The sequence below is a fragment of the Epinephelus moara genome, chromosome 5 (genome assembly GCF_006386435.1).
Source record: "Epinephelus moara isolate mb chromosome 5, YSFRI_EMoa_1.0, whole genome shotgun sequence".
NCBI classification, from domain to species: domain Eukaryota; kingdom Metazoa; phylum Chordata; class Actinopteri; order Perciformes; family Serranidae; genus Epinephelus; species Epinephelus moara.
Genome location: NC_065510.1, coordinates 41,335,365 through 41,357,781, shown reverse-complemented (window position 1 = coordinate 41,357,781; position 22,417 = coordinate 41,335,365). Strand labels below are relative to the sequence as shown.

Here is a 22,417-nt window from a genome sequence, read left to right as displayed (position 1 = left end):
TGGATAATGGCTCTCACTGTGGTTCGCTGGAGTCCCAAAGCTTTAGAAATGGCTTTATAACCTTTTCCAGACTGATAGATTTAAGTGTGGAAAACATGCAAAAAAGTAAGAAATCAGGAAGGGGGCAAACACTTTTTCACACCACTGTATATGTCTGTCAAATTTTGGTCACAAATTTGTAAAAATCAGTGTTAGTGAGCCCTTCTCCTTTTCCAAGATAACCCATCCACCTCGCAGGTGTGGCATAGCAAAATGCACAGGTTTGCCTTTGGATGGTCACAATAAGAGACCACTTTAAAATGTGCAGTCTGAGTTTTAAGGGAGCGTGCCATTGACATGCTGACTGCAGGTATGTTCACCAGAGGTGTTGCCTGTGACCTGATTGCTCATCTCACTACCATTAGACATTTCTAGTGTCGTTTTCAACTAATTGGCAGTACATCCAACCAACCTCACAACTGCACAAGTGGGTTACAATAACCAACTGCTGTCAGATCAAGACCCTGGTGAGGAAGATGAGCATGCAGATGAGCTTCCCTGAGACGGTTTCTTATGGTTTGTGCCAACCAATTGTTGCTCTCAGCTGTTAAGGTAGCTGGTCTCAGACGATCTTGCAGGTGAAGACGCTGGATGTGGAAGTCCTGAACTGCTGTGGCTACATGTAGTTGTGGATGGACCTGCACTTGTATACTGACTTCCTAGTCTTCCAACCACTCAAAGCGCTTTTACGCTGGTGGCCATGGCTACCGTATAAGGTGCCACCTGCTACTCCACTTACACACACTCAAATACCAATGGAACAGCCACTGGGAGCAGTTTGGCCAAGGATGCTTTGACACGCGGACTGGAGAAGCCGACGATCAAACCACCGATCTTCCAATTAGTGGATGACCCACTCTGCCTCCTTAGCCTTAGCGCGGTGGTCTGTGGTTTTGAGGCTGGTTGGATGTACTGCCAAATTCAGGGAAACAGCATTGAAGATGTCTTATGATGGTGAAATGAACATTCACTTCGCAGGCAACAGCTCTGGAAGACATTCCTGTGGTCAGCATGCCAATGACACGCTCCCTCAAAACTTGCGACGTCTGTGGCATTGTATTGAGTGATCAAACTGCACATTTTAGAGTATCCTTTTATTGTGACCATCCCAAGGCACACTTGTGTAGTAATGATGCTGTTTAATCAGGATCTTAATATGCCACACCTGTCAGGTGGATGGATTATCTTGGAAAATGAGAGGTGCTCACTAACACTTGTTCAGTGTAATTTAAGGGTTAAGGGCCATGGCTGTATTTGAGTTACTTGATGGTTGTCATAGATACAAACCTACAAAACAAGCCAAACACCAACAACAACCCAGTCACTAAGATAATGAGTTATATCTGTCAGTACAGGACAGAGTGGTGAGTTTGAACACTGTTCAGAGAAATGTTCAGCCAGAAGTATATGTGAATATCATGTTCTTACCGTGGAAATGCATTTTGTTTGTCCTCATAATAGAGAAACGCCAATATATATATTTTTTTCTTTTTTAAATCTAAAAGAATAATCCTCCTCTTGAGGAATGTGTCATTTTAAAGTGTGATTATTATGTAAAAATACAAGACATTGTAGCATAAACATGTAATGTAAATGTAACCCTAGCTTTTTCTATTGTGTCACAATTTTGTAAAATCCTGCTCAGTGTCCACAGTTTGCAATGTAAATCATTAAAACTTTATAAAAACTCAACATGCAAATTTGTGTTTTCATTATAAATCATACATTACAAAATTGTGACACAATATTCTCATGAAATATATAACTCATACAGTACATTGTTCTAATTCACAATAATCTATATTTACTGATACCCTGAAGGTCTATATGCCTCCATGTAGAGTTAGATTGCTCCAAATTTCTGAAGCACACACATGCTTTTCTCAGGACTACCCCTCCACAAGCTACACTGCCTCCCCCAGGGCAAACCTTTAGCCAGTATTGTGGGCTGTAATGTACCACCCACTAGATTTATAAGATATATTTTCAAATTGTGTCTAGGGTTGTTAAAGACTTTAATAGGTGATGTCTGTTTGTGCAGATTAAATGTTAGTCATTCAGTGATAAAGATGTCCAGAACATTTAAAAAGGGACAGTTCACCCCAAAATCAAAATGACATGTTTTTCCTTTTACCTGTAGTGCTCAAAAAAAGGCTGTAGAAATGTCTGCCTTCTTTCCATTATAATGGAACTAGATGGCAGTTTGTGGTGCTCAAAGCGCCAAAATATTACATTTGAAAAACTCAACAGCAGTGTCTTTTTCCAGAAATCATGATCCGGTTACTCAGTTTAATCCACAGACCTTGTTGTGAGCAGTGTCACGTAGGAACTATTTTCTTTCAACTAAACCAGTAAACCATATCACTGCGCAGAAGGAAGTGTGCATCTACTCATGGATGAGAGGCTCATGCTTGTGACAGTGCGATATGTAAACATTAATGGTATCCTCCTCAGCTGAACTGTAACATTAGCTAGCTCAGTGGTGCTAGGTGAGCTAGCAGTAGATGCACGCTTCCTTCTGCTCAGTGACATGGTCGGTCGGTGTGGTTTGGAAACATCTCTACTGCCGATATCTCCAGCACTCTGCAACTCGCACCAGAACAATCAAGCCTGATAAATAGCACTACAAGTAGGAGGAGGGATATGTATTTTTTATTATGGGGTGAACTGTCTCTTTAAGAACAAACGGTGTCATAAACTAGTGCTGTGTCTCAAATTGCATACTTCTGTACTTACACTTAATATTTTGAGTGCATAAGTGCACTCACACTGAGAAGTATGGAAAAATGCAGTGCACTATGAGTACCCGGATGGTGCACTCAAAACGGTCAAGAAGTTGAGTGTGGAACTATGGACACTTCTCGCCCTCAATGGTCGCCATCTTGGCTACGTAGTCGAAGGGGAGGGACCACTTTTGAGGAAATGGCGGCCGAGGACTGTGCGACCGTGAACGTCACTGCATTGTCGTTATACATGTGTTTTTGCACTAAGCACCATATACTGTTGTTGGGTATAAGCCAGCAGTATGTTTATTGGGTTAATTTAATTTAGCAGTCTGTAATGATTTGCTCCTGCAAACAGTAACATGAATGCTAATGCTAGTTTGCTAACTAGCTAATTTACGGTCGTCATTTCCGATAAGTGCACAACAGCCGTGTTTGGTTTGAGCAAACACTACCCTATCGAAATTCGCGCACTAAGCCAATGAGTACATAGTGCACATAGTATACTACATGGAAATGTACTAACGTAGAAGTACGCGATTTGAGACACAGCACAGGGCTGTAACAGCCTTTGTTAGACCATATGCAGACGTACACTGAATTCAGTCAAGTTCAAAATGGCCGCCTATGGACCTGTAGACCAATAGATGTAGGTATCACTAGGTTCCCACCTCATAAATCCCATCCCACTGTCAAAGTATTACAGCATATGGGAATACTTCAACATTTTGAAAAAAATACACTTACTGTCTTTCTGTCAGGGTGAGATGTTCAGTGAGCCTAATTCTGTTCAAAGGGAAAATATACACCTGTCGGCACCTCCGAACCCTTTCACACCATGCACACTCAGAACATTTAGACTAGTATTCAAATTGAATAAAATGAAATAAAATAAAACAATGTATACAGTTACTGATATAAGCCTTATATACATATAGTGTATACCTAGGGAGACTTTGGTTTAGTGGGAATGAGGGTAGTGCAGAAGGGAAAACCAGCCTGACAAAAACTTCTATGTCACTTATTTAGTATGTTTGAGAGCAGAGAGATACCTCTCTACAGAGTCCTGCATGGGCTCATTTTTGAAAAGCCACACCCACCCATACCCGTAAAGCTCAGTACCAGAACTGACCAGTTACCTGTCATTATGTCTAAGTCAAAGCTGCACCTGTCCACACCCATTATTAAGTCCTGCATCCCAACCTGCACTGATGATTATGATTATGATTATGTGATGTAATGTGAGTGACTGTAGCACACAGGCTACTTTTATCACATTAAGCTGGGTTCTTCATTCTTCACATTCTGCGCAATCACTGCCAGCTTAGAAAACATTTTAGCACGCTCCTTCCAGTACCATAAAACCTCGATGTAGGCTGATAGCTCATCCTGGGGCTGCAAAGTTTTATCTCTGGAATCCTCCACGTTGGTGACGATGGAGTCAAGGATTCGACTTGTGTGATTGACTTTCAAAATAAAAGGAATGGCAGCTTGATAATAGTGATCTAGATGCCAGAATATTACACAGTTACTTACTGCACATATTTTTTATTTGTTTTGTTCTGAAAAATTAAAAATAGATTTTTGTTCTCACCCGCTGCTGACCCACGTGTACATTTTTGCCTTCTCAAGTATCCATAAGAAATACAGCTGTTTCTGAGCTTTCTACCAGGATGGAGATTTACAATGACCATGACAGGTTCTCTGTGATGCTGATTCCCAGGAACCTAAAACTGTTCACCTGCTCCACCTCAGCTTCACGGATGTAGAAGGGGGTGTGTGCGCTTGCCTCGTTTTTCTTTCTTCAGACAGTGACAGATTATCTGTTTTTTGCATCTAAATATCTGAAAGAAAGTGAAAAAACATGATTCCCAAAATGTCCACCTGTTTGTTTAGATGCAGTGCTGTACCCTGATTAGATTAAAGTTAACATCTGGTCTTAATGCACCTCTCTCCTGCTCACGCTCCCCGCCCCTCCTCCCCTCCAGTCTGCAGCACCCCAGTCGACGCCTGTGATATCCCTAGACCCCAGCAGTGTAGTGGCAGTCCAGCTGAGAGTACCAGACACCAACACACCAGCCAACCCCAAAACACAACAACAGCAGAGATCCAGTACCAACAACCCTCTCAACTCTGAATACTCTCTGTTTGAACTGGAGACGTTCTTCAACCGCTGGGCCCCTGATAATGAGTCTATATCAGCCCGCGGTGGCCCTTCATGTCCTTTCACCACTGACGACTCAGCAGAGTGTGACCAGGATGGAGTTATTATTGTAGAAACTGAAGCACAACCTCAACCTGTGCTTCAGGCACCACAAGGCTCCACGAGGATGAGTGGAGGGCAGAGTTGCTCCTCCATTCAGATCCAGCCATCTGTGTCACAAGGTAAGACATCGTTTCCTTTCCTTTGTAGAGGCTTACTGTGTTGCTGTTTTTGTGGTTCTTGGTTTGTTGTGCAGAAATGTCAGGTGCTGCAAACTGTTAGAACAACAACAACAAGCATGAATAAGGATCATATAATTGGGGAATTTTAAAGGGTGAGAAACGGAAACATTTCTAATTACTTAAAATTTGATGCTTCCTCAGATCACATCCTCACTGGAACTCCGTTCACACATGCAGTCTATCCCTGAAAGGTTCAGGAACATTTCCTGCATGGGGTCCTGTGTAAATGGGAGCAGGGATTGATAATCAGGGAAATCCTGTACTGTCAATTTCCCACCTTAAGACCTTGTACGGGCCAACCTAAAAAAATCAAACTACATGTCAATTTTTCCCCAAGATGGTATCTGTCATTTTAGGAAGTACTTAAAGCACTGTTTTTTATTTAAGTATTAATTTTTCTGATAAACTTGGTTTTAATTAGTAATATGATTCTATAAAAAGGGGTTGTGATGTCATGATTGACCCCAATCCCAAATGGATCCCTTAGGAAGTGGTGTCCTAATTCTCCGTCAGGTAAAGAGCTAACCTGATGGAGAATTCGGACACCACTTCCCCTCACGTGAACGCGCAAAACCAAGGGGAAGGGCCAAGACAAGGGCTAAGGGGGAGAAAAGGAATTGGTCCCAGGTCTGTAAGGGCTTAGGGCTTGAGTCAACAAGTCTGTAAGGGATCCATTTGGGATTGGGGGACCTTTTGCCAATCAAGTGCACACAATCAATGGTGCGCCTTGTGAATGTAGGTCGGCGAGCTCAATACTGCCACTATCGCTGCCACGTAAACTCTGGCTCCAAATGAGGTAAAGACGGTGTGCTGATGCTCTGTTGTTTTCTACTCCTAGCCCTGTCAGCGGAACCATCTGGGTCTATGCCTCTGAGGATGCAGGCTCCATTTTCTCAGCCTCCATGGAGCAGAAAACCAGTCATGATAAGAAACGCACAGGCTCAGCTGCTGCAGCAGCACCACAGCATTCCCTCCGTACAGACCTCCACACTGTCCTCTACCACAGCTGCTGTCAGTAACACTCACAGTGGTGATAAAACAACTCTCTCTAGTATCAGCTCAACCAGCAGGACTATGAGCTCCACAGTGACTCCCTCTGTCAGGGGATCCACAGCAGCGTTTTGCAGCGTTGCACTTGCCGCACAGCATCGAGCCAGCCTTCAGGCTCGTCACAATGAAAGCCAAGCTGCAAGCATCATACCCAGCGAGCGCCGCAAAAAGAGCTACATCTGCAGAACCTGTGGCAAGGCTTTCTCCGGCCTGTCCAATCTGGAGTCCCATGAAAGAGTCCACACGGGGGAGAAACCTTTCCGCTGCGACACCTGTGGAAAACGCTTCTCAGAGGCCGGGAACCTTAAGAAGCACCAGAGAGTTCACACCGGGGAGAAACCCTTCAGCTGTGACCAGTGTGGGAAGAGGTTCGCTTGGATCTGCAACCTGAGGACGCACCAGCAATCTGCCACAGGCTGCGGACCGCAAGCCAGAGGAGGGCTGGGACTGGGCTGATGACAGACGAGACGGTGGGGGACAGGACTGTTAATGATAGTAGTGTTTCATTCACACACACAGAGGCACATCGTTGCCATTTCTTCATTCTTAAATAGGGATACAACAACAATACGAAGTGTGGAACAGTTACTATATTTACTAATTCTGTCTTTTATACTTTCCACATGTTTTGTATCTTTGATATATGATGAAACACTGTACGACCATTAGCTCTCAGTTAAAAGACCAAACCAGTGTTTTTCATTAGTTACAAATCATGTGTCCTTTACATTTCTACTGGACGATTACTAAAGTGAAGTTCTTTTTTTGAAGTTTTGAATGTATTGTTCCAGGCAGTCACTGCTTTCATTTAAAGGTCAGGTGTGTAGGATTTAGTGGGATTTAGTGGAGTGTAGCGGCAGCTCCTTTAACACTGCCTGTTCAAGGCCAGAATTTCATGCTGTTATTTACTGCAGTTATAGACCATGTACGGGACAGGTGTGAAGTTATGAGGACATGTTATGTGTACGACGCACTGCTGGGATATTTAAAAAGCAGCTAAAAGCAGTTAGCAGCTAACTCAAAGAAGAAAAACAGCGGCTGGAAAGGTCCGCAAATTTGGAAAACAATGAAGTCCAGGAGGTCCTTACCCTCCCAGCAGAGGATGAGATCAGCTGCTATATAACAGGGATGGTAAATTATTGTTTTTGTCATACTAGGCCAGAGGCTGAGGCTGTTGTGTTACATGTCACGCCCATCACGCCTCCTTTGCTTTCGCGATGTCAGCATGCCGTGTAAAATCGCTCTGGAGCAGCACGATGCTGACATTGTTGGTTCTGTGTAAAAATGCAAAGGTGGCATAAAGAGGGGATTTGGTAGCTGCCCTGAAGTGTGATCTCTGTTTATAAAGGGCTGGTGAGGAATGCAGACCGCAACCAGCTGCAACTTCTTTTGGTTAGAATTCCTTCACTGTTCATTGTTCAGGAGTTTTTTACTGGGAGCTGAATTATCCACAGAGGTCTCCTCCTCTCCAAAACAAACAGACCTGGTGATTTAAACAGGTAAAAACACTAAATAAATCAGTTTCACATAATGAATTAGTGTTTTTCTGACACTGCTCATTGCAGATGGGCTTCTAACTATGGTAGGTGACGCGAAAACGAGATAACACAAATGGCCCTATCTAGAGACACTGGTTTGTGTCTTCTGGGCCACTGTAGAAACATGGTGGGGCAACATGGTGATCTCCATAAACGTAGACCTGCTCCCTGTGTAGATATAAACAGCATATTCTATGATGACAAAAACACATTGGGTCTCATTCATGAAACTTGGGCAGAATGAATTTGTGTGTAAACTGTTCGCAGAAGAACATTTACATGTATTTTGGCATTTAGGAGAGAGAACTGTTAATTTAACACTAGAGTCTGGTGTTGACTGCTACAGTGGAGGCATGTCGCTCTCTCCCCTGACAGAGATGTCTCTCTGATGATGCAAGCAATGCACTCATCTGCAGCTGTGACTGGGAAGAGCCTCCTGCAGCTGTTGGATTTTTTTGTGTGTGCGTGTAATAATGCGTTTTTTTGCATTATGTTTCATATCGAACCGTTTTCTTTTAAATTTTTGGATGGTTCTTACAACAGAGGACATCTGTTACCTCCTTCCAGGCCTTTGATCTACCTATCCCTGTCATACTACTACTAACAGAAAAAAATAAAATGTGTCTCTCAACCCCACTTTACCCAAAATAACTTCACTTGTCAGAAAAGTTTTTCTTCCTCTCTCTCTTTCTTTGTTGGCTCCATGTTCGCAGGTCAACAGGATGCACCTATCTATAGTAATCATCACCTCCATATATGGTGGTCACTATTTATGGGCTGGGATGTATGCTATTTGCTGACTAGAGGGAGCATGCTGTCAGTTTACGATTGATTGGTATTCATGAACATACACATACAAGTTTTCCATGGCGTTCGTGAATTTAGTGTTACTTTTTAGAACCAAGGTTTTTTATGTGCAAACCTACTTACAGATTTACTAACATTTCATGAATGAGACCCAGTGATTTTTATTTCAGGTGTTTATACACTAAAGAAACTACATACTGTTAACATTTCTCCCAGTATATCCCCCTAAATCCTACACACTGGACCTTTAATGCAGTTAAAGGTGCAGATGGAGATGAGGCTCAGCACTGCAGTACCACACAACAGCTGACCTGTACAACAACAATCAGACATGATGTTCACTGTGATTCATTTGATTTTTCAAGTGTCTGCAAGTTGATTTTCATGCTCTACAGAAATAAGGTGAGACTGAGGGCTGCCTGGATGTGAGAGAGAGCACATTTAAAAGATCCAGCAGTCTATGATGTGCTTTGGGAAATTGATGGTAGTAATGTCTGGTCTTCCTTTTACTTGTTCCCAAAAATGTTGTGCCACCGCCAGTTAACCTCCCCACTGGAAACAGACAATGTTAGTTTAATAAAATGTTTAATTGAATACAATCTTACTGCACATTTTAATAAAAGGGGATACAACTGTTCAGCACATTTAAATGCAAAGATCAAATACATATTTTAATTTTACATACATGATTTTATACTGTGAGGATAAAGGGTTTTAATGGCGCCAGCCCAAGGCAAAACTTTGTCCATGTGATTCTTGAAATGATCCTGAAAATAAGTGTGTTTTCTGTATTAATTTGGTTTAATCACTGTAAACAAATGAGACCAGCCTGGTTGTTCCAGTCCTCTTCCAGCCTGACACATTCCTGCCCCTCTAGTTCCAGACAAAAGATACCAGGAAGTAGCTTTTAGGGTTTTTGTGGTCTTACTTTCAAGAGACACCAGCATTAATATCTCTACAGGTGTGAGAGTTATTACGCAGTTGTTAACTGTAGTTACATGATATGGTCAAAATAAATCTGACAGTGATGCCATCAAGGCGCTACTTCAACGTTTGTCCTCGTTTTTGGCTGTCCTTGTACGTCCCACCATTGCGAGCCTTTGTCGATGCCCAGGTTTGGGAACCAATTAATTTGTACTGTGAACACATCAAATATGTTTTGTTAATATGTGCAATTATCGTTTTGTGAGGCACAATGACATTATTTCAGTCCTCACCCTTTTTAGTTGAGCTGAGTTGCGTACACTGTTGAGATGTCTTCTATCAGTAATGCTAACAGCAATAAAATAAACAAAGTGACGTGATCTGTGTGTTGAACATTGGCTGGCGATCAATACGTTCCCAGGATTCCAGCCTTATCATTCCAGACTCACACACAGCGCTCAACCCTGTCAGTATACGTCAGTCATCACTGCACTACATCTGAAAATGGAAAATGGTGTTCAGGGCGTCAACTGAAAAACATTATTGTGTACAATAAGTTTTTGCATTTTAAAAATATCTAAAAAAGTATAATAAAATATATTGTTTACTGTTATATTCTTTCCCAATTGTTTAAATATGTTACATGAAACTAGCTCAGTTTCTGAAAACCTGTTCACCTTCTTCCTTCTTCTCTTCCTCCTCTCTTTCCCTTTCTTCCTCCTCTTCTTCCTCCTCCCTCTCTTTGTCCTCTTCTGCTTCCTATTACTTTTCTTCTTCCTCCTCCACCTCTTTTCTCTCTTCCTCTTTTTTCCTCCTCTTCTTCCTCTTCTGCCTCTTGCTCTTTTTTCCACCTCCTCCTCCTCCTCTTCTTCTCCTTCTTCCACCTCTTCTTCCTCCTCCCTCGCTTTGTCCTCTTCTGCTTTCTCTTACTTTTCTTCTTCCTCCTCCTCCTCCTCTACCTCTTTTTCTCTTCCTCTTTTACCTTCTCTTCCTCTTCTGCCTCTTGTTTTTTTCCACCTCCTCCTCCTCCTCCTCATCTTCTTCTTCCTCCTCCTCTTCCTCTTCCTACACACCCTCCTCTTCTTCTTTCTCTTACTATTCTTCCTCCTCCTCCTCCTGTCCCTTTTTTCTCTTCTACCTCCTCTTCTTTTTTCTCTTCCTCTTTTCCCCCTTCCTCTGCCCTTTCTTCCCCCTTTTCTTTCCTCTTTGTCTTTTTCCTTCTTCTCCTCCTCATCCTCTTCTTTTTCAACTCCCTTTTTTCCTCCTGTGTTTAAATTTGTCCCAGTGAGCTTTTTGAACGCTCCATCTCTAAGGCAGCGCTTCCTTGGGCACATTATTCATAGCAGCCCATATCAAATTAAAAATGTGGTCACATCAAGCACCCACAGAGCTGCAGCCTCTGCCTACTACACCCAAACAAACGTCTTGCTCACAACAACACTAAGAATATAATCTCTGTGTTTCCCTATATAAACAGGTTTCCCTGGTGGTCTAGTGGTTAGGATTCGGCGCTCTCACCGCCGCGGCCCGGGTTCGATTCCCGGTCAGGGAACTACTTTTCTGGGGCTCTTCGAGCCCTTGTTGTAGCACGCGATCTCAAACCCATACGTCATTCATAACAAGTCAAGAATTTGAGGGTAAAATGCAGATTTTATGAAGACACTCACCCTATATGAGCTGACGTCAGTTACAGCTAGGCACATGTAATCTGCCGACTGAAAGCAGGGACTGACAAATGTTCTGTAATGCAGAGCATATTTCTTATTGCTATTGTGATAAACATATTACTGATCCGAGAAGCTTTTAAAAAGCTTTAGAGGGGCGGTATAACTAATGTAACTAATTCAGCGACTCTTTATAATTAATCTTTTAAATTGAGTATGTAGTCTCGACGTTAACGTCAAAAAAGACCTCCTTCGAGCCGGATTCGAACCAGCGACCTAAGGATCACTGTGTCAATCACCTACAGTCCTCCGCTCTACCAACTGAGCTATCGAAGGGAGATGCGCACTAAGCGCGGCTATACAAGAGATAAAAATGGAACTCATAGTCTTCAGAACTTTATTCCAGGGGTTTCACCTCATAAAACTCTGTCCATATTCACAGCAGACAGCTACTAGGAAACAGAACACGCTGAAGTTTCATTCATTCTTTATTTTTTGTTCTTGTATTAATCATCCATACTTCAGCAATTATTTTGCAATATATACACTTTGCTGTTTATGATATCTCTCCATACCAGCACCTGTGTCACCTTTTTCCCACCCCACCCCTCATAAACAATGAGACAAAGTCACAGAAGGCCCTCATCCACTGACATGTGGAGGAGCTGTGCCTTCAGTGGGGATGAGACCCGGTGATGGGAAAGAAATCCACATTTAAAGCAGGGACAAAACTAAAATGGTGAGTTACTAGCCATAGCTGTTTGCTACATTGCTCACATGGCTTCAGACACTGCACAACACACATCAAAACCTCCATATCAACAATTATGCTTTTCCCAAAACACTTGAGGTTCAAGGTTTAACACAACACTTTTTAACCCTGGAATAACCAGATCAGGTACAAATCAGACTCCGCTCATCCAGTTCAGTATGTTAAGAAATATTTATTTCAATTTCTTATTCACTGTTTGGAATTTTAAAAAAAATAAGGAGAAAGACAAGGTAAAATTAACAATCAAGTGACTTACTGATCATACAAAATCAAGGTTTTCCCAAGTCATTGTGCAGTGTTTGGGCCAACAGAGCAAGAAATCTGCAACAACACCAGAGGAAATGTGATTTTATTACATTTTACAATGTTTAAAATAATCATTTTCATCATGCCACCTGCACTCGTACCATTCTGCTGCTAAAAGAGGGCTGGACATAAGACCAAAATCTCCATCCACAAATCTGCTACAAAACCTTCCAGGGTCATCGAGGAGTCTGGTAGGCAGATAAAGGCTCAGTGCAGAACAGAGGCAGGACAGATGATATGTAGAAAATAAAATAACTCTTGACCTCACAGAAGAGCAAGTGTACAAGGGTTTTGCCATTAAAATTCATTACATTTTACACTCAAATAAAAGTCTACCATCAAATCTCTTTTCCAAAGAAAAGATGTTGCAAATCAGCTTAACGTCTGTATACAATGAAAACAAAAAGACAGAGTATTCAACAATACTGTCTTTGTAAACCAACAGTAACAATGAAAAGGAGCATAATTAATACAACATAAACATACAAAATAAAAAGGCAGTTCACTCTATGATAGTGTCAAAAGAAATGCTATTAAAAAGCAAAGGAGTAACTAAACTTCATATTAAAATAATGTAAAGAAGAAAGGGAGTGCCTTCCACCATCTGTCATCACTAGAGTTAAAGGATGATGGGATTCCCCTGGAGTATCCAAATAATACCCTAAACTGGGAGCATGTTGGTAGTATACACAGTACACAGATTCTTTCTTTTACACACACACGGACACACAGACACACAGACACAGACACACACACACACACACACACACACACACACACACAGACACGTCTCGTAACATTGTGATAAGGGGTCACATACAGACCCAACTCAGAGACTGGGCAGTGTGTTATCAGTCAGGAGAGGTAGAGATAAGGGGAGTTGTTGAGATAATAATGACGCTAGTGATCTCCAACTCAATCACAAGTCATAGATTAAAGTTCCCAAATTATGTATCCTTTAGAATCTGGCCTTTTCAAAACACATTGCTCCTCTGGCGCACGTACAAAAAAGGCTTGATGTGATGTTTTGTCCTAAAAAAGCTGCTAAAAAGCTACAGCAATATTTACTGAATTAATTCAGCTTCTCACAGGAGCCGTTACATCCTCACAGAGAGAACTCGCTGGCCGACACAGCGGCTCATCTGATTTAAATGAAGTAAATCACCAAAATGACTTCTCGGGCTGGAACAATAATTTTTATCATCGATTAATCTGCCGTTTATTTTCACGGTTAACTGATTAATCGTTCAGTCTATCAAATGTCACAAAGTTGTGAAAATGGTTGGCGATGAATTTCTTTCCAATCAACAAATCTATTAATCACTGCAGCTCTACCGCCTTCTGGTTCAGATTGCAAACTGGATGGACTATTTTTTTGTGATGCCAGCCAATCAGGAGAAAGTCCAGTTGTAATGTGTGTCCTGGTTTTAGGGACCTGCAATTTAACTTCTTAAGTAAAAATGAGCAAACAGTCTGCATTAACTATCTCTGATGACGCATGTGAGGTGAATTTACATTTACATAAATATGGGACCTTTAATAGATGCCTTTTTAACTGTGTTTTCCCCGTCTACTGGGGATGATATCAATCCCTGTATCCTCAACAAACTTTCAGAAGGACCAACTAGAATTTATTTGAATATTAAGTTTGTTTTTTACCATGGATTTGACCAGGCCATGACCTCTGCTTCAGGTCCACTCTTTGTCCTCTCCACCCTCCAACCCTCTGCCCAGTCTGAGCGGCTTTCTGGCTGTGAGCCCAGCACCAGCCTTTTGCTTCATTTCTCTTGAGTTTAAGCTCTAACAGTGAAGCTCATTCAACTAGAACTAAACACTTAGGCCTTGAAGTAAATCCTCAGCACTTAGTTCTAGGAAAATGCTCATCATCGTTAAGCTCTATAATCAAATCCTCACCTAGGTGCCGCACTGCTGACAGGATACAACAGCGTTTACATCCACTGAAACCATGTGAACCACCAAAGGGGACACAAATAAAAATTATAAGTAAATACTGGTACCTGTGTATCTAAGGTTAACGTGTACCACAGTGACTCAATAGTAAGACTCCAAATAGGCCCAGAAGAGCAGGCCTTAGTTTGGTCTTTTGTCATTTCACACACAATCATAAACGTACAGAGCCTCGGTCATATAAAACCCATCAAGTCAAAAGTAGGAGGTAAAGTATGGAATGACATTAACTGAGGATTATAGTGATAATGATAAGAAGTAACACAGGTGGATAACTCATAGTAACGTTCTGATGTGTTCCAGAAGCTTGCAGGCTGAGGTGTAGTTCATCAGCACCACCACGAGAGGGAGCAACAGCACTTCAACCACAAACGAGCAGGTGTGTTGAACAAAGCGAGCACACAGTCCGGCTGTCCTTCCCTTCATCACTCTTGGTTTCCTTGTGTTTATAGTGTTAGCCAAAGTACCTGTTAAGTACCGTACAAGTTAATTTTACTCTACTCCTATCCTACGCTACATTCATACACCATCTTTGTCTCTTTCTGCTACATTGTTCCTGCGTTCCCTCCTCCTGTCCCCTCCCCCACCGCTCCAACTTCTTTCTCTTTGTCCTTTCTCTCCCAGTTTTCATGAAACTGCTCCAACATTTTACCTTCTTGTCCTGGTTATTCTCTCTCTCAGTAAAGTGAACTTGTTCTTGTCCTAAATATTAGTACCTATTCATTCCCACTTGTTGACATTTAGTACCTAGCTGTGTAGTAGCTAAAACCTTGAGTGCCATCATTCTTTCTGCTGGTTTCTCAGCCTCCACCTCTTTCTGAGTTGCTTTTCTGACTGTGCTGCAGCTTCCTCAAACTCCCTCCCCCTTCTGCTGATGTGCTTGCTTGAAAACTATGAACTTTGGACAGACTTGCATTGACAGGAGAAACCAGCACTGACTGAAGAGTGGTTCCCTTCGCAAATCAATATCAATGTCCTCTATAACCCAAAATGTCCCCCTGCGCCCCAGTAAGTGCTGGCAGAGAGAGTGTGTCTCAGTCCAGGACCTCCTCTTTTCCTACTCCTGCTTCTGTTATTTTCACCGTCTCTTCCTTTACTCCTCATTCTCCCTTCCACTCTTCACTGCTCTCACATGGATGTTTCCTCCTTCTCCGCTGCCCTGTTCGCTTGTCCTTTCACTTTTCCATCAGTCCGTCATCCTCTGTGATGCCCTGAGCTCGGAGCTCTTCCAGGACGTTGTCGAGATGTCCGGGGTCGGGGAAGCCATGGCCCGTCAGGTTGGAGCCAAACTCTGTCTTATGGTGGACCTTGAAGGGGGGGGAAACAAAGTTTTTTCATTTGTTTCCCATGTCCATATATCAGACAATATGTTGATAACAGAATTATCGTGACAGGCCTAATCACAACTAGGGTCTCTCAAATTCATTCTTGAGTTACAGTTTAATGTCATTCTGTATGTACCTCGTTCCAGATGACGGTGTCAGACTCTCCAGTAGTGCTCGAAGTCCCAACTGAGAAGATCAACCTGCGGTCCCACGCTACCAGGAGCAGTCTCAGTACCTAATGAATGTTATAGTACAGGTAAGGACAAAAGGTTTATTTTAAACAAATAACTTAATATTCAGAATGTATCTACATAGGCTGATGGGTGTCTGTAACAGGATGGTGGATTGTGTTTACCTTGCGTCCTCTCTCACTGTCTGGGAGGTAGCAGTGTCGGGGAAAGCCTCTGGCAGTGAAGGGCTTCCCTGGGTTCGGATGCTCTGGTCCCTGAAAGGAGAAGGAGGGGATTGATATTAGTAGGCACTCGTGCTAACTCTGACCATGTCATACCTAATATGGGAATATAACCAACACTTCTGTCAAACCAATCTTTCTGAGTACCTGAATGCCTGGTGGTATGTTGTAGATGATGCGTATGGTTTTGCAGTCAGGATGCCCTGGTAGAGAGTGAGGGATGACGTGGTACTCCATCTTCCCTGCTGGTTGGTTGCCTGTCTTTACACCGTAGATGGTTTTACAGGTGGGACACTGAAGGCTGCACAGAGAGGAGAAAATTGATGAGATTATTTGCAAAGCAGCTGAGAGACAATGAAGACTGATGGTCTTCGTGTGCCTAACCTACCTGCCGTCCTTGTTGCCATTATTATACATGGCCACCAGACACTGGAAATGGTACTGGTGTCCACACTGTGCTAGTCGCCCAACTGACTCTGCTCGAGACACAGGCCCCACCCCTGGACCCTTATATCCAGACGGCCCCCCCAACGGCTCCATACAGATGGTACAGTCCTAACAGAGACAAAGAAAGTCAAAGAAAGCCATCAAGAACACCTTACTGTATTTAGTTTCATGTGAAACCAACACCATGTGTCAACTGATTCAACACTATGAACGATATAAATACAAATAGTGCTCATACCTCCTCTGGTGGACTTTTTACTTTCTGCAGGTACTTCTTTACCACCTCCTCTGGAGTTTTACCTGCAGACAGGAAGGAGAGGTAACAGAATGAGTTTGATTAAAGACAAAACAAGGTTCAAGCTGTTAACGTGTGTGTGACACCTGTTGGTGAATAATTTCTAAAGCTGACTGCATGAATATCTCGCTCATTAGAAACTAGAAATGCACCAAGTTATTGACTGAATATTGATATCAGCCTATATTGGCCCCATTGACTGCCATCGATGGCAGTGGCTGATGTTTTTCTGTTAGGGTTAGGGTTAAGGTTAGGGCTGTCACATCAGTTTTGCACTGGCTAAAAAGCAGGGCTGGAGACTAATGGTGTCCCATCATCCCCTGGACAATAGAAAATGTGTTTGGGATGAGCAGTGATCTTCCCCGTGCGAAAGCATCTGTGATGTATTTCTGCATCTTGACTTGAGTGCTTACCCTTGCGAGCCTGTTTCTTGGTGGTTTTCCTGCAGCAGTGGCCAAAGCCTGGCACAGGTTTGATGTCGCTCTTGCTGACAGGCGGAGGGTGCAGCACAAGTTTTGGAGGTCTAGTCAGACACACGGGCAGAGCAGCAGCACTCATCAGAATACCTGTGATCCCTGAAAAACAGCAGAAATTGAATCTGGTTAGAACAGAAAAAAAATCTTCCTTGTGAAATTCCCCAAAGGAATTAATCAAAATTTTAACTTTTTCTATCTATCACCAGAAGCAGCCCATGGCTAGGAAGTGTGTGCAATTTACCTGCCAGTGCAGGGTGAACAGGACTGGATCCATTGAGGTTCTTCACTGGGACGGTGGGTACTCTGCAGGAAAAAATACAAAGTGTTTTGTTTTTTGTGTTTTTCAACACTTCCTCACAGGCCTAAAGTGACTGTCAGATCAGACAAGCTGGAAAATACTTTGATGTTTCCATACGCTCAACCAGACAGATACTCACTTTGAAAAACTGATGACTGTCATTTTTACACTCAGAGGTCACAACTGTGCAGCCAAGTTTCACAAAAAAGATGACAAGTAAATGATATCAACTTAATAAATTAGTATCCTGTCAAAGGTTTGCAAAAGCGACAAAAATTTAGGAATAACAAAAAAGTCAAAGGCACAAAGCGACTCAGTTCTCCCCCTGTGTTTCTCTCCTCTCTCTATGATGTATCCTTTTCCTCTGTTTGTATCTCCTAGTCTCTCTCTCTCTCCTAGTGCACTGGGATGTTTGGTGGCTGGAAAGCGTATGTATGACTACGCCCGGCCGTCTGTTTGTGTTTATGAGAGCTAATCCGCTGAGTTTCCATCTTCTCAGTGATCTCACAGAGATGGACGTCATACAGCTGCTTGCTGGGGATTACCTGCCTTGTCACAAAGCTTATCATCATCTCTAAGTGATCAACACATACGTATCACACACACACACACACACACACACACACATATATATATATATATATATATATATACATACATACATACATATATGTATATACATATACATATATATATATATATATATATATATGTATATATATATATATATTTCACTGAAACTCTGAGGTCAGGTGATAATAAACTACTCAGCTGACAGCTGTATGTGCCAACACAGTCATTAATCTGGGGTCAGTGGCAGGTTACTCCATTATAGACGCCCCTTATAGAGCTGGAAGCTTCTCAGGCCGTAGAACAAAACATGCACACACATGCAACATGGCCTGGGAGTGTGAGTATGTGTATCTACTGTATATGGGTGTGTGTGGGCGTGGGGGGGCATGGATGTATAAAGAGAACTGGCTACAGTGGCCCTGTTCATTCCTATGAAAGTTTCTCAGTAATGCATGACACCAGAAAAGTTCAACCTCCTGGGTTGAACATTGGAAAAACAAGCAACTTCCACATCTTGGGGTCTTAAAGCAGGCGCACTAGAAACTTTGCTGGCCAAGTGGCTAACTTCTGCTGGCTGAACATTGAACTTCCCATTTAGTGCTCCACTAACCTAAACGGGTATCAAATGATTTAATCATGCTGCTCTTCTAGATATTTAAAGTGTTATACACAAGCCCCTCTTACAACGCCTGTTCAAGGCAGGAATATCACAACATTCTGCCGCCTCGCTGTTCTGTATATACGATACTATAGCATTTTGGTGGGACAGAGTTATCTTGCACTTAAGAAACCACAAAAGGTAGTAACAGTGCTGAAATGGGACCATGGGCAGATGGGTGTGACGTTTCGACAACATGCTATGTGTGTAGGGTTGGGATCCGGATCCGGTTCTTTTTTGGAACCGGGTCCAATGTTCCGGTTACGGAACCGGTTCCATAACATTTGGAGTAACGGTTCCTGCAAACGGTTCCTAGATTGTAAAAAAAAAAAAAAAAAGTCACGTGCATTTCCATTAGAGTGCGGCACGGGCCGCATATTTCTTTCCGAACCCGACCAAGCCCGACATTATCTAATCACTAAAGCACTGAGTTTGTGTGACAGAGTTGTCATGGTTACAGGCTATTTAACAGGCCAGGCGTGCACCGTGGGTGCTCAGCGGAGAGGGAGACCTCCGTGTTTGAGACGGGAGCGGTAGAAACAAACAGCTAATGTGTGTCTGTGTGTGTTCTGTTCAGGTGTTGTCACGTAAATAACAGTGCCCAAGCATGAATGCATATAAGTATTTTTTATTATATTGCTGTGGTTAATTTGAGGTAATAGTGTTACTGTAGAAATCAGAGACTTACTTTTTGTTGTTATATATTCTCAGGGAGATGATACAAGCTCTAAATCTGAAATACACACCACACACAAATGTGTATTTTCATCTAATTGTACTGTGCAACAGTTAGAATAAAGTTTTTGTATTTGTATGATTGCATTTGTGTTTATTATATACTTGTTTAAGTATAGCAAGTATAATGAATATAATGTAGGAATGGGTAAGAGGAATGGGTAAGGAATCAGACTGTTAAAATCCTAACGAGTCCCAACCCTACATGTGTGCGAGACTCCAAAGTAGATCTAAAAAGCAGTATCTAGCAGTTAGTGGCTAACTCATCAAGGAAGAACAGGTGCCAAAATGTCGGCACATTGGAAAAACAATGAGGGGAGCTCGTTACCCTCCCAGCAGAGGACAAGATCAGCCGCTATATAATAGGAATGATAAATGATTGTTATTGTGATGTTAATATTATTGTTATTGTTTATAAAGTGCAGCCAACACGCATGTTAAATGTCACACGAGTGGCCGCTGCCACTGTGTTACATGTCATGCCTGTCACGCCAATTTTGATTCCATGATGCCAACATATTACGTAAACTCACACACTGGAGCGGACTGATGCTGCTGTTATTTGGTTCTATGTAAAAATGCAAAGATGGCATAAAGAAGGGACTTGTAGCAGCTCTATAGCACGATCTCTATGTAAAAAGGGCTACAGACATTAAGTAAGTCTGCAGGCTGTGTTCAGGCCCTGAGTGTCTGATGACAGACTGCTGTTAACTCAAATCTGACAAGCCAAATTGGATGTGTCAGTGTTGCCATGTAAGTAAATGTAAAGATCAACTCTGTATCTATTGAGTGACGGAAGCTGAGATTCAAGAAGAACACTCCTACACAGAAAAAAGTTTTGAAGAGGTCCATATAAAACAGCATCTCCTTGGAGTCAGGTTTAAACCAGCCACCTAAAGATACCAGCATTTCCCCTACAGTCCTCCAGCTGAGCCATCAAAGGGGCAGTAATAAAGCCCTTCTTATCATCCAAATGCAAACACAATCACTCACACTAACAAACTAGTGTAGGCTGCATGACAGACAGAAGGACGGAGTGTGGAGATGATCTGTTGTTTCCTGTTGTTGGTTTAGCTTTAACAGGCTTTCTGTCAGTGCGCTAAGCTGCTTTCACGTAACCCCACTCAGTGACAAATGACGACACGCGAGTGAATGACTGACTGGGATGTGTGGGTAAGTCTGCATTAGTGTGGTTGAGGGAGAGTGTATGAGAGAATGAGTTTGTGTGTAAAATGAGGTGTTATTTCACAGGCTTCAGAGAGGAAAAGTGAAGCAGGAAGTGTGAGTAGATGAACAGCAGACATACAGAGTGAGGAGTAAACAAGAGAAATCACTAATTTAATCTGCATGAATACAAATAAGCAGATGTCACCAGGTGATATCGGTCTGCTGTGAGCTGCCAAAACACACTTTAAATTCAAGTGACAGCACATTACAGCATTGTAATGTCATTAACAGAAAACTGTTACACAGATGGTCCTTTCCTGCCTATAGCTATGACACACAGTAGTAGCAGAGTAGATCACCACCATATATGTATAATAATCCAGATGCTGGATCCCAAGATGGCACCTAATAATTACAATGGAGTTGATCGCCTATGATTTCCTGTAGTTTCTGTTGCATTTATGTTGTGCATGTGATACTAAACAGGCCTACTCTACATATCATTCTGTAAAGAAAAAATATCTTCTCCTGACCCCTGTCCACTTGCGCAGCTTGATTTTTCCTCTCCCACTCCATGGCCTGACAAAGTGACTATCCTACGATCCCACAGGAATCCAGCACAACAAAGTGACCTTCCATTGATAGCAGGCATGTGACAGCAGTTACGATTAATTTGTTCAGAAAAGCAAAACTTGCCTCTCACATAACAGTGTTGTATGGTACAAACGTCACACGTCACTTTACAAAACGTGAAAATAATACTATCTAGATGGGACTGGTATCAGAAACCAACTATCCATGTGTTCATATGTGGCCACCATCACATCTTAATCACATCAAATTTCCATCTACGTTTGATACGTCAGATTAGTCTGAGCCCCACTCTGTAATGCCGGCGCTTTGCTGTCGTACGCAGTCAAAGTAGTTTAAGATCTTATATTTGTCATGAAGGTTTATATGTGACAGCATAAGACACACATACAGAATCCTCTGTTACAAACAGGCTGTAGCCACAGTGGTAACAAATCTGCCAGGGGGTCTGCCCCCCCACCCCCCCAAATCCTGAAAAGATGTCCAAATATGAATTTCCTACTATATATATAGTATATTTACCTTACGCAAACAGCGCTATTCAGAAAATATGCAACAAATCAAAGCTATTACTGTCTAAATAAATTACACTTGCAGAGCAACATTAATAATTGACACTGTACTTAGACTTGACGTGAGCTATCTGACACATATAACCCAATAAAGAGATTAACGTTAGTTGAAAACCCATGTGAGTCATGCTTTACTACTAATAGGACAACACCACTTCAACAAACCACATGCAGAACTGCAGAGCACTGTAATACTAGAACAGATGGTTCTGTTAAGTCTTGAGTTTATTTATGATTACATTTGGTAATTATTATTTGGGACAGCAGTGCATGGTTGCTTGTTGAGGAAATTTTGTGTCTGTGTGTATGTGTGTGGGGGGTGGCGGGTGGGCATTTTTAGAATATCTGAATATATATATATCATTATACTACTATTATTATTATTATTATCATTATTACTGAGGCCAGCTGCTGGTGATGGAAGGGAAACACCTATAATAGATCTGTGCTGGATCAAGTCAATGAGTAACAATCACAGTGATCACACACGCACGCACTCTCACACACACACACACACTCTCTCTCTTTCACACACACACACACACACACACACACACACACACACACACACTCTCTCTCTCTCTCACACACACACACACACACACACACACACTGGAGCTATTAATATTTAA

At 42.2% G+C, this 22,417-nt stretch overlaps 2 protein-coding genes and 2 non-coding genes across 5 annotated transcripts in view; 2 read left to right on the top strand and 2 right to left on the bottom strand.

Annotated features, from left to right (window-relative positions):
• si:ch211-89o9.6 (myoneurin) overlaps nt 1–10,542 on the top strand; it is a 27,034-nt gene extending 16,492 nt beyond the window's left edge. Inside the window, exons 7-8 of the mRNA XM_050045511.1 lie at nt 4,751–5,147; nt 6,046–10,542. Of these exons, the coding sequence (XP_049901468.1) occupies nt 4,751–5,147; nt 6,046–6,713 (1,065 nt within the window). The 3' untranslated portion in view covers nt 6,714–10,542. The remainder of the gene's footprint in view (nt 1–4,750; nt 5,148–6,045) is intronic.
• Nucleotides 10,543–11,006: 464 nt separating this feature from the next.
• On the top strand, nt 11,007–11,078 carry trnae-cuc (transfer RNA glutamic acid (anticodon CUC)). Its single transcript has one exon. It is a non-coding gene; the product is annotated as a tRNA-Glu (tRNA).
• A 360-nt stretch (nt 11,079–11,438) lies between these two features.
• Nucleotides 11,439–11,526, bottom strand: trnay-gua (transfer RNA tyrosine (anticodon GUA)). The gene is given in 2 exon segments: nt 11,439–11,474; nt 11,490–11,526. It is a non-coding gene; the product is annotated as a tRNA-Tyr (tRNA).
• Nucleotides 11,527–11,665: 139 nt separating this feature from the next.
• The window catches only part of LOC126390025 (E3 ubiquitin-protein ligase DTX4-like), a 43,193-nt gene continuing 32,441 nt past the window's right edge, over nt 11,666–22,417 (bottom strand). For both annotated transcript variants that reach the window (XM_050044094.1, XM_050044093.1), the window contains exons 5-12: nt 17,433–17,494; nt 17,129–17,290; nt 16,659–16,720; nt 16,362–16,528; nt 16,121–16,274; nt 15,917–16,006; nt 15,698–15,796; nt 11,666–15,543 (exon numbers count right to left, since the gene is read on the bottom strand). In XM_050044094.1, the coding sequence (XP_049900051.1) occupies nt 15,412–15,543; nt 15,698–15,796; nt 15,917–16,006; nt 16,121–16,274; nt 16,362–16,528; nt 16,659–16,720; nt 17,129–17,290; nt 17,433–17,494 (928 nt within the window). In that variant the 3' untranslated portion in view covers nt 11,666–15,411. The remainder of the gene's footprint in view (nt 15,544–15,697; nt 15,797–15,916; nt 16,007–16,120; nt 16,275–16,361; nt 16,529–16,658; nt 16,721–17,128; nt 17,291–17,432; nt 17,495–22,417) is intronic.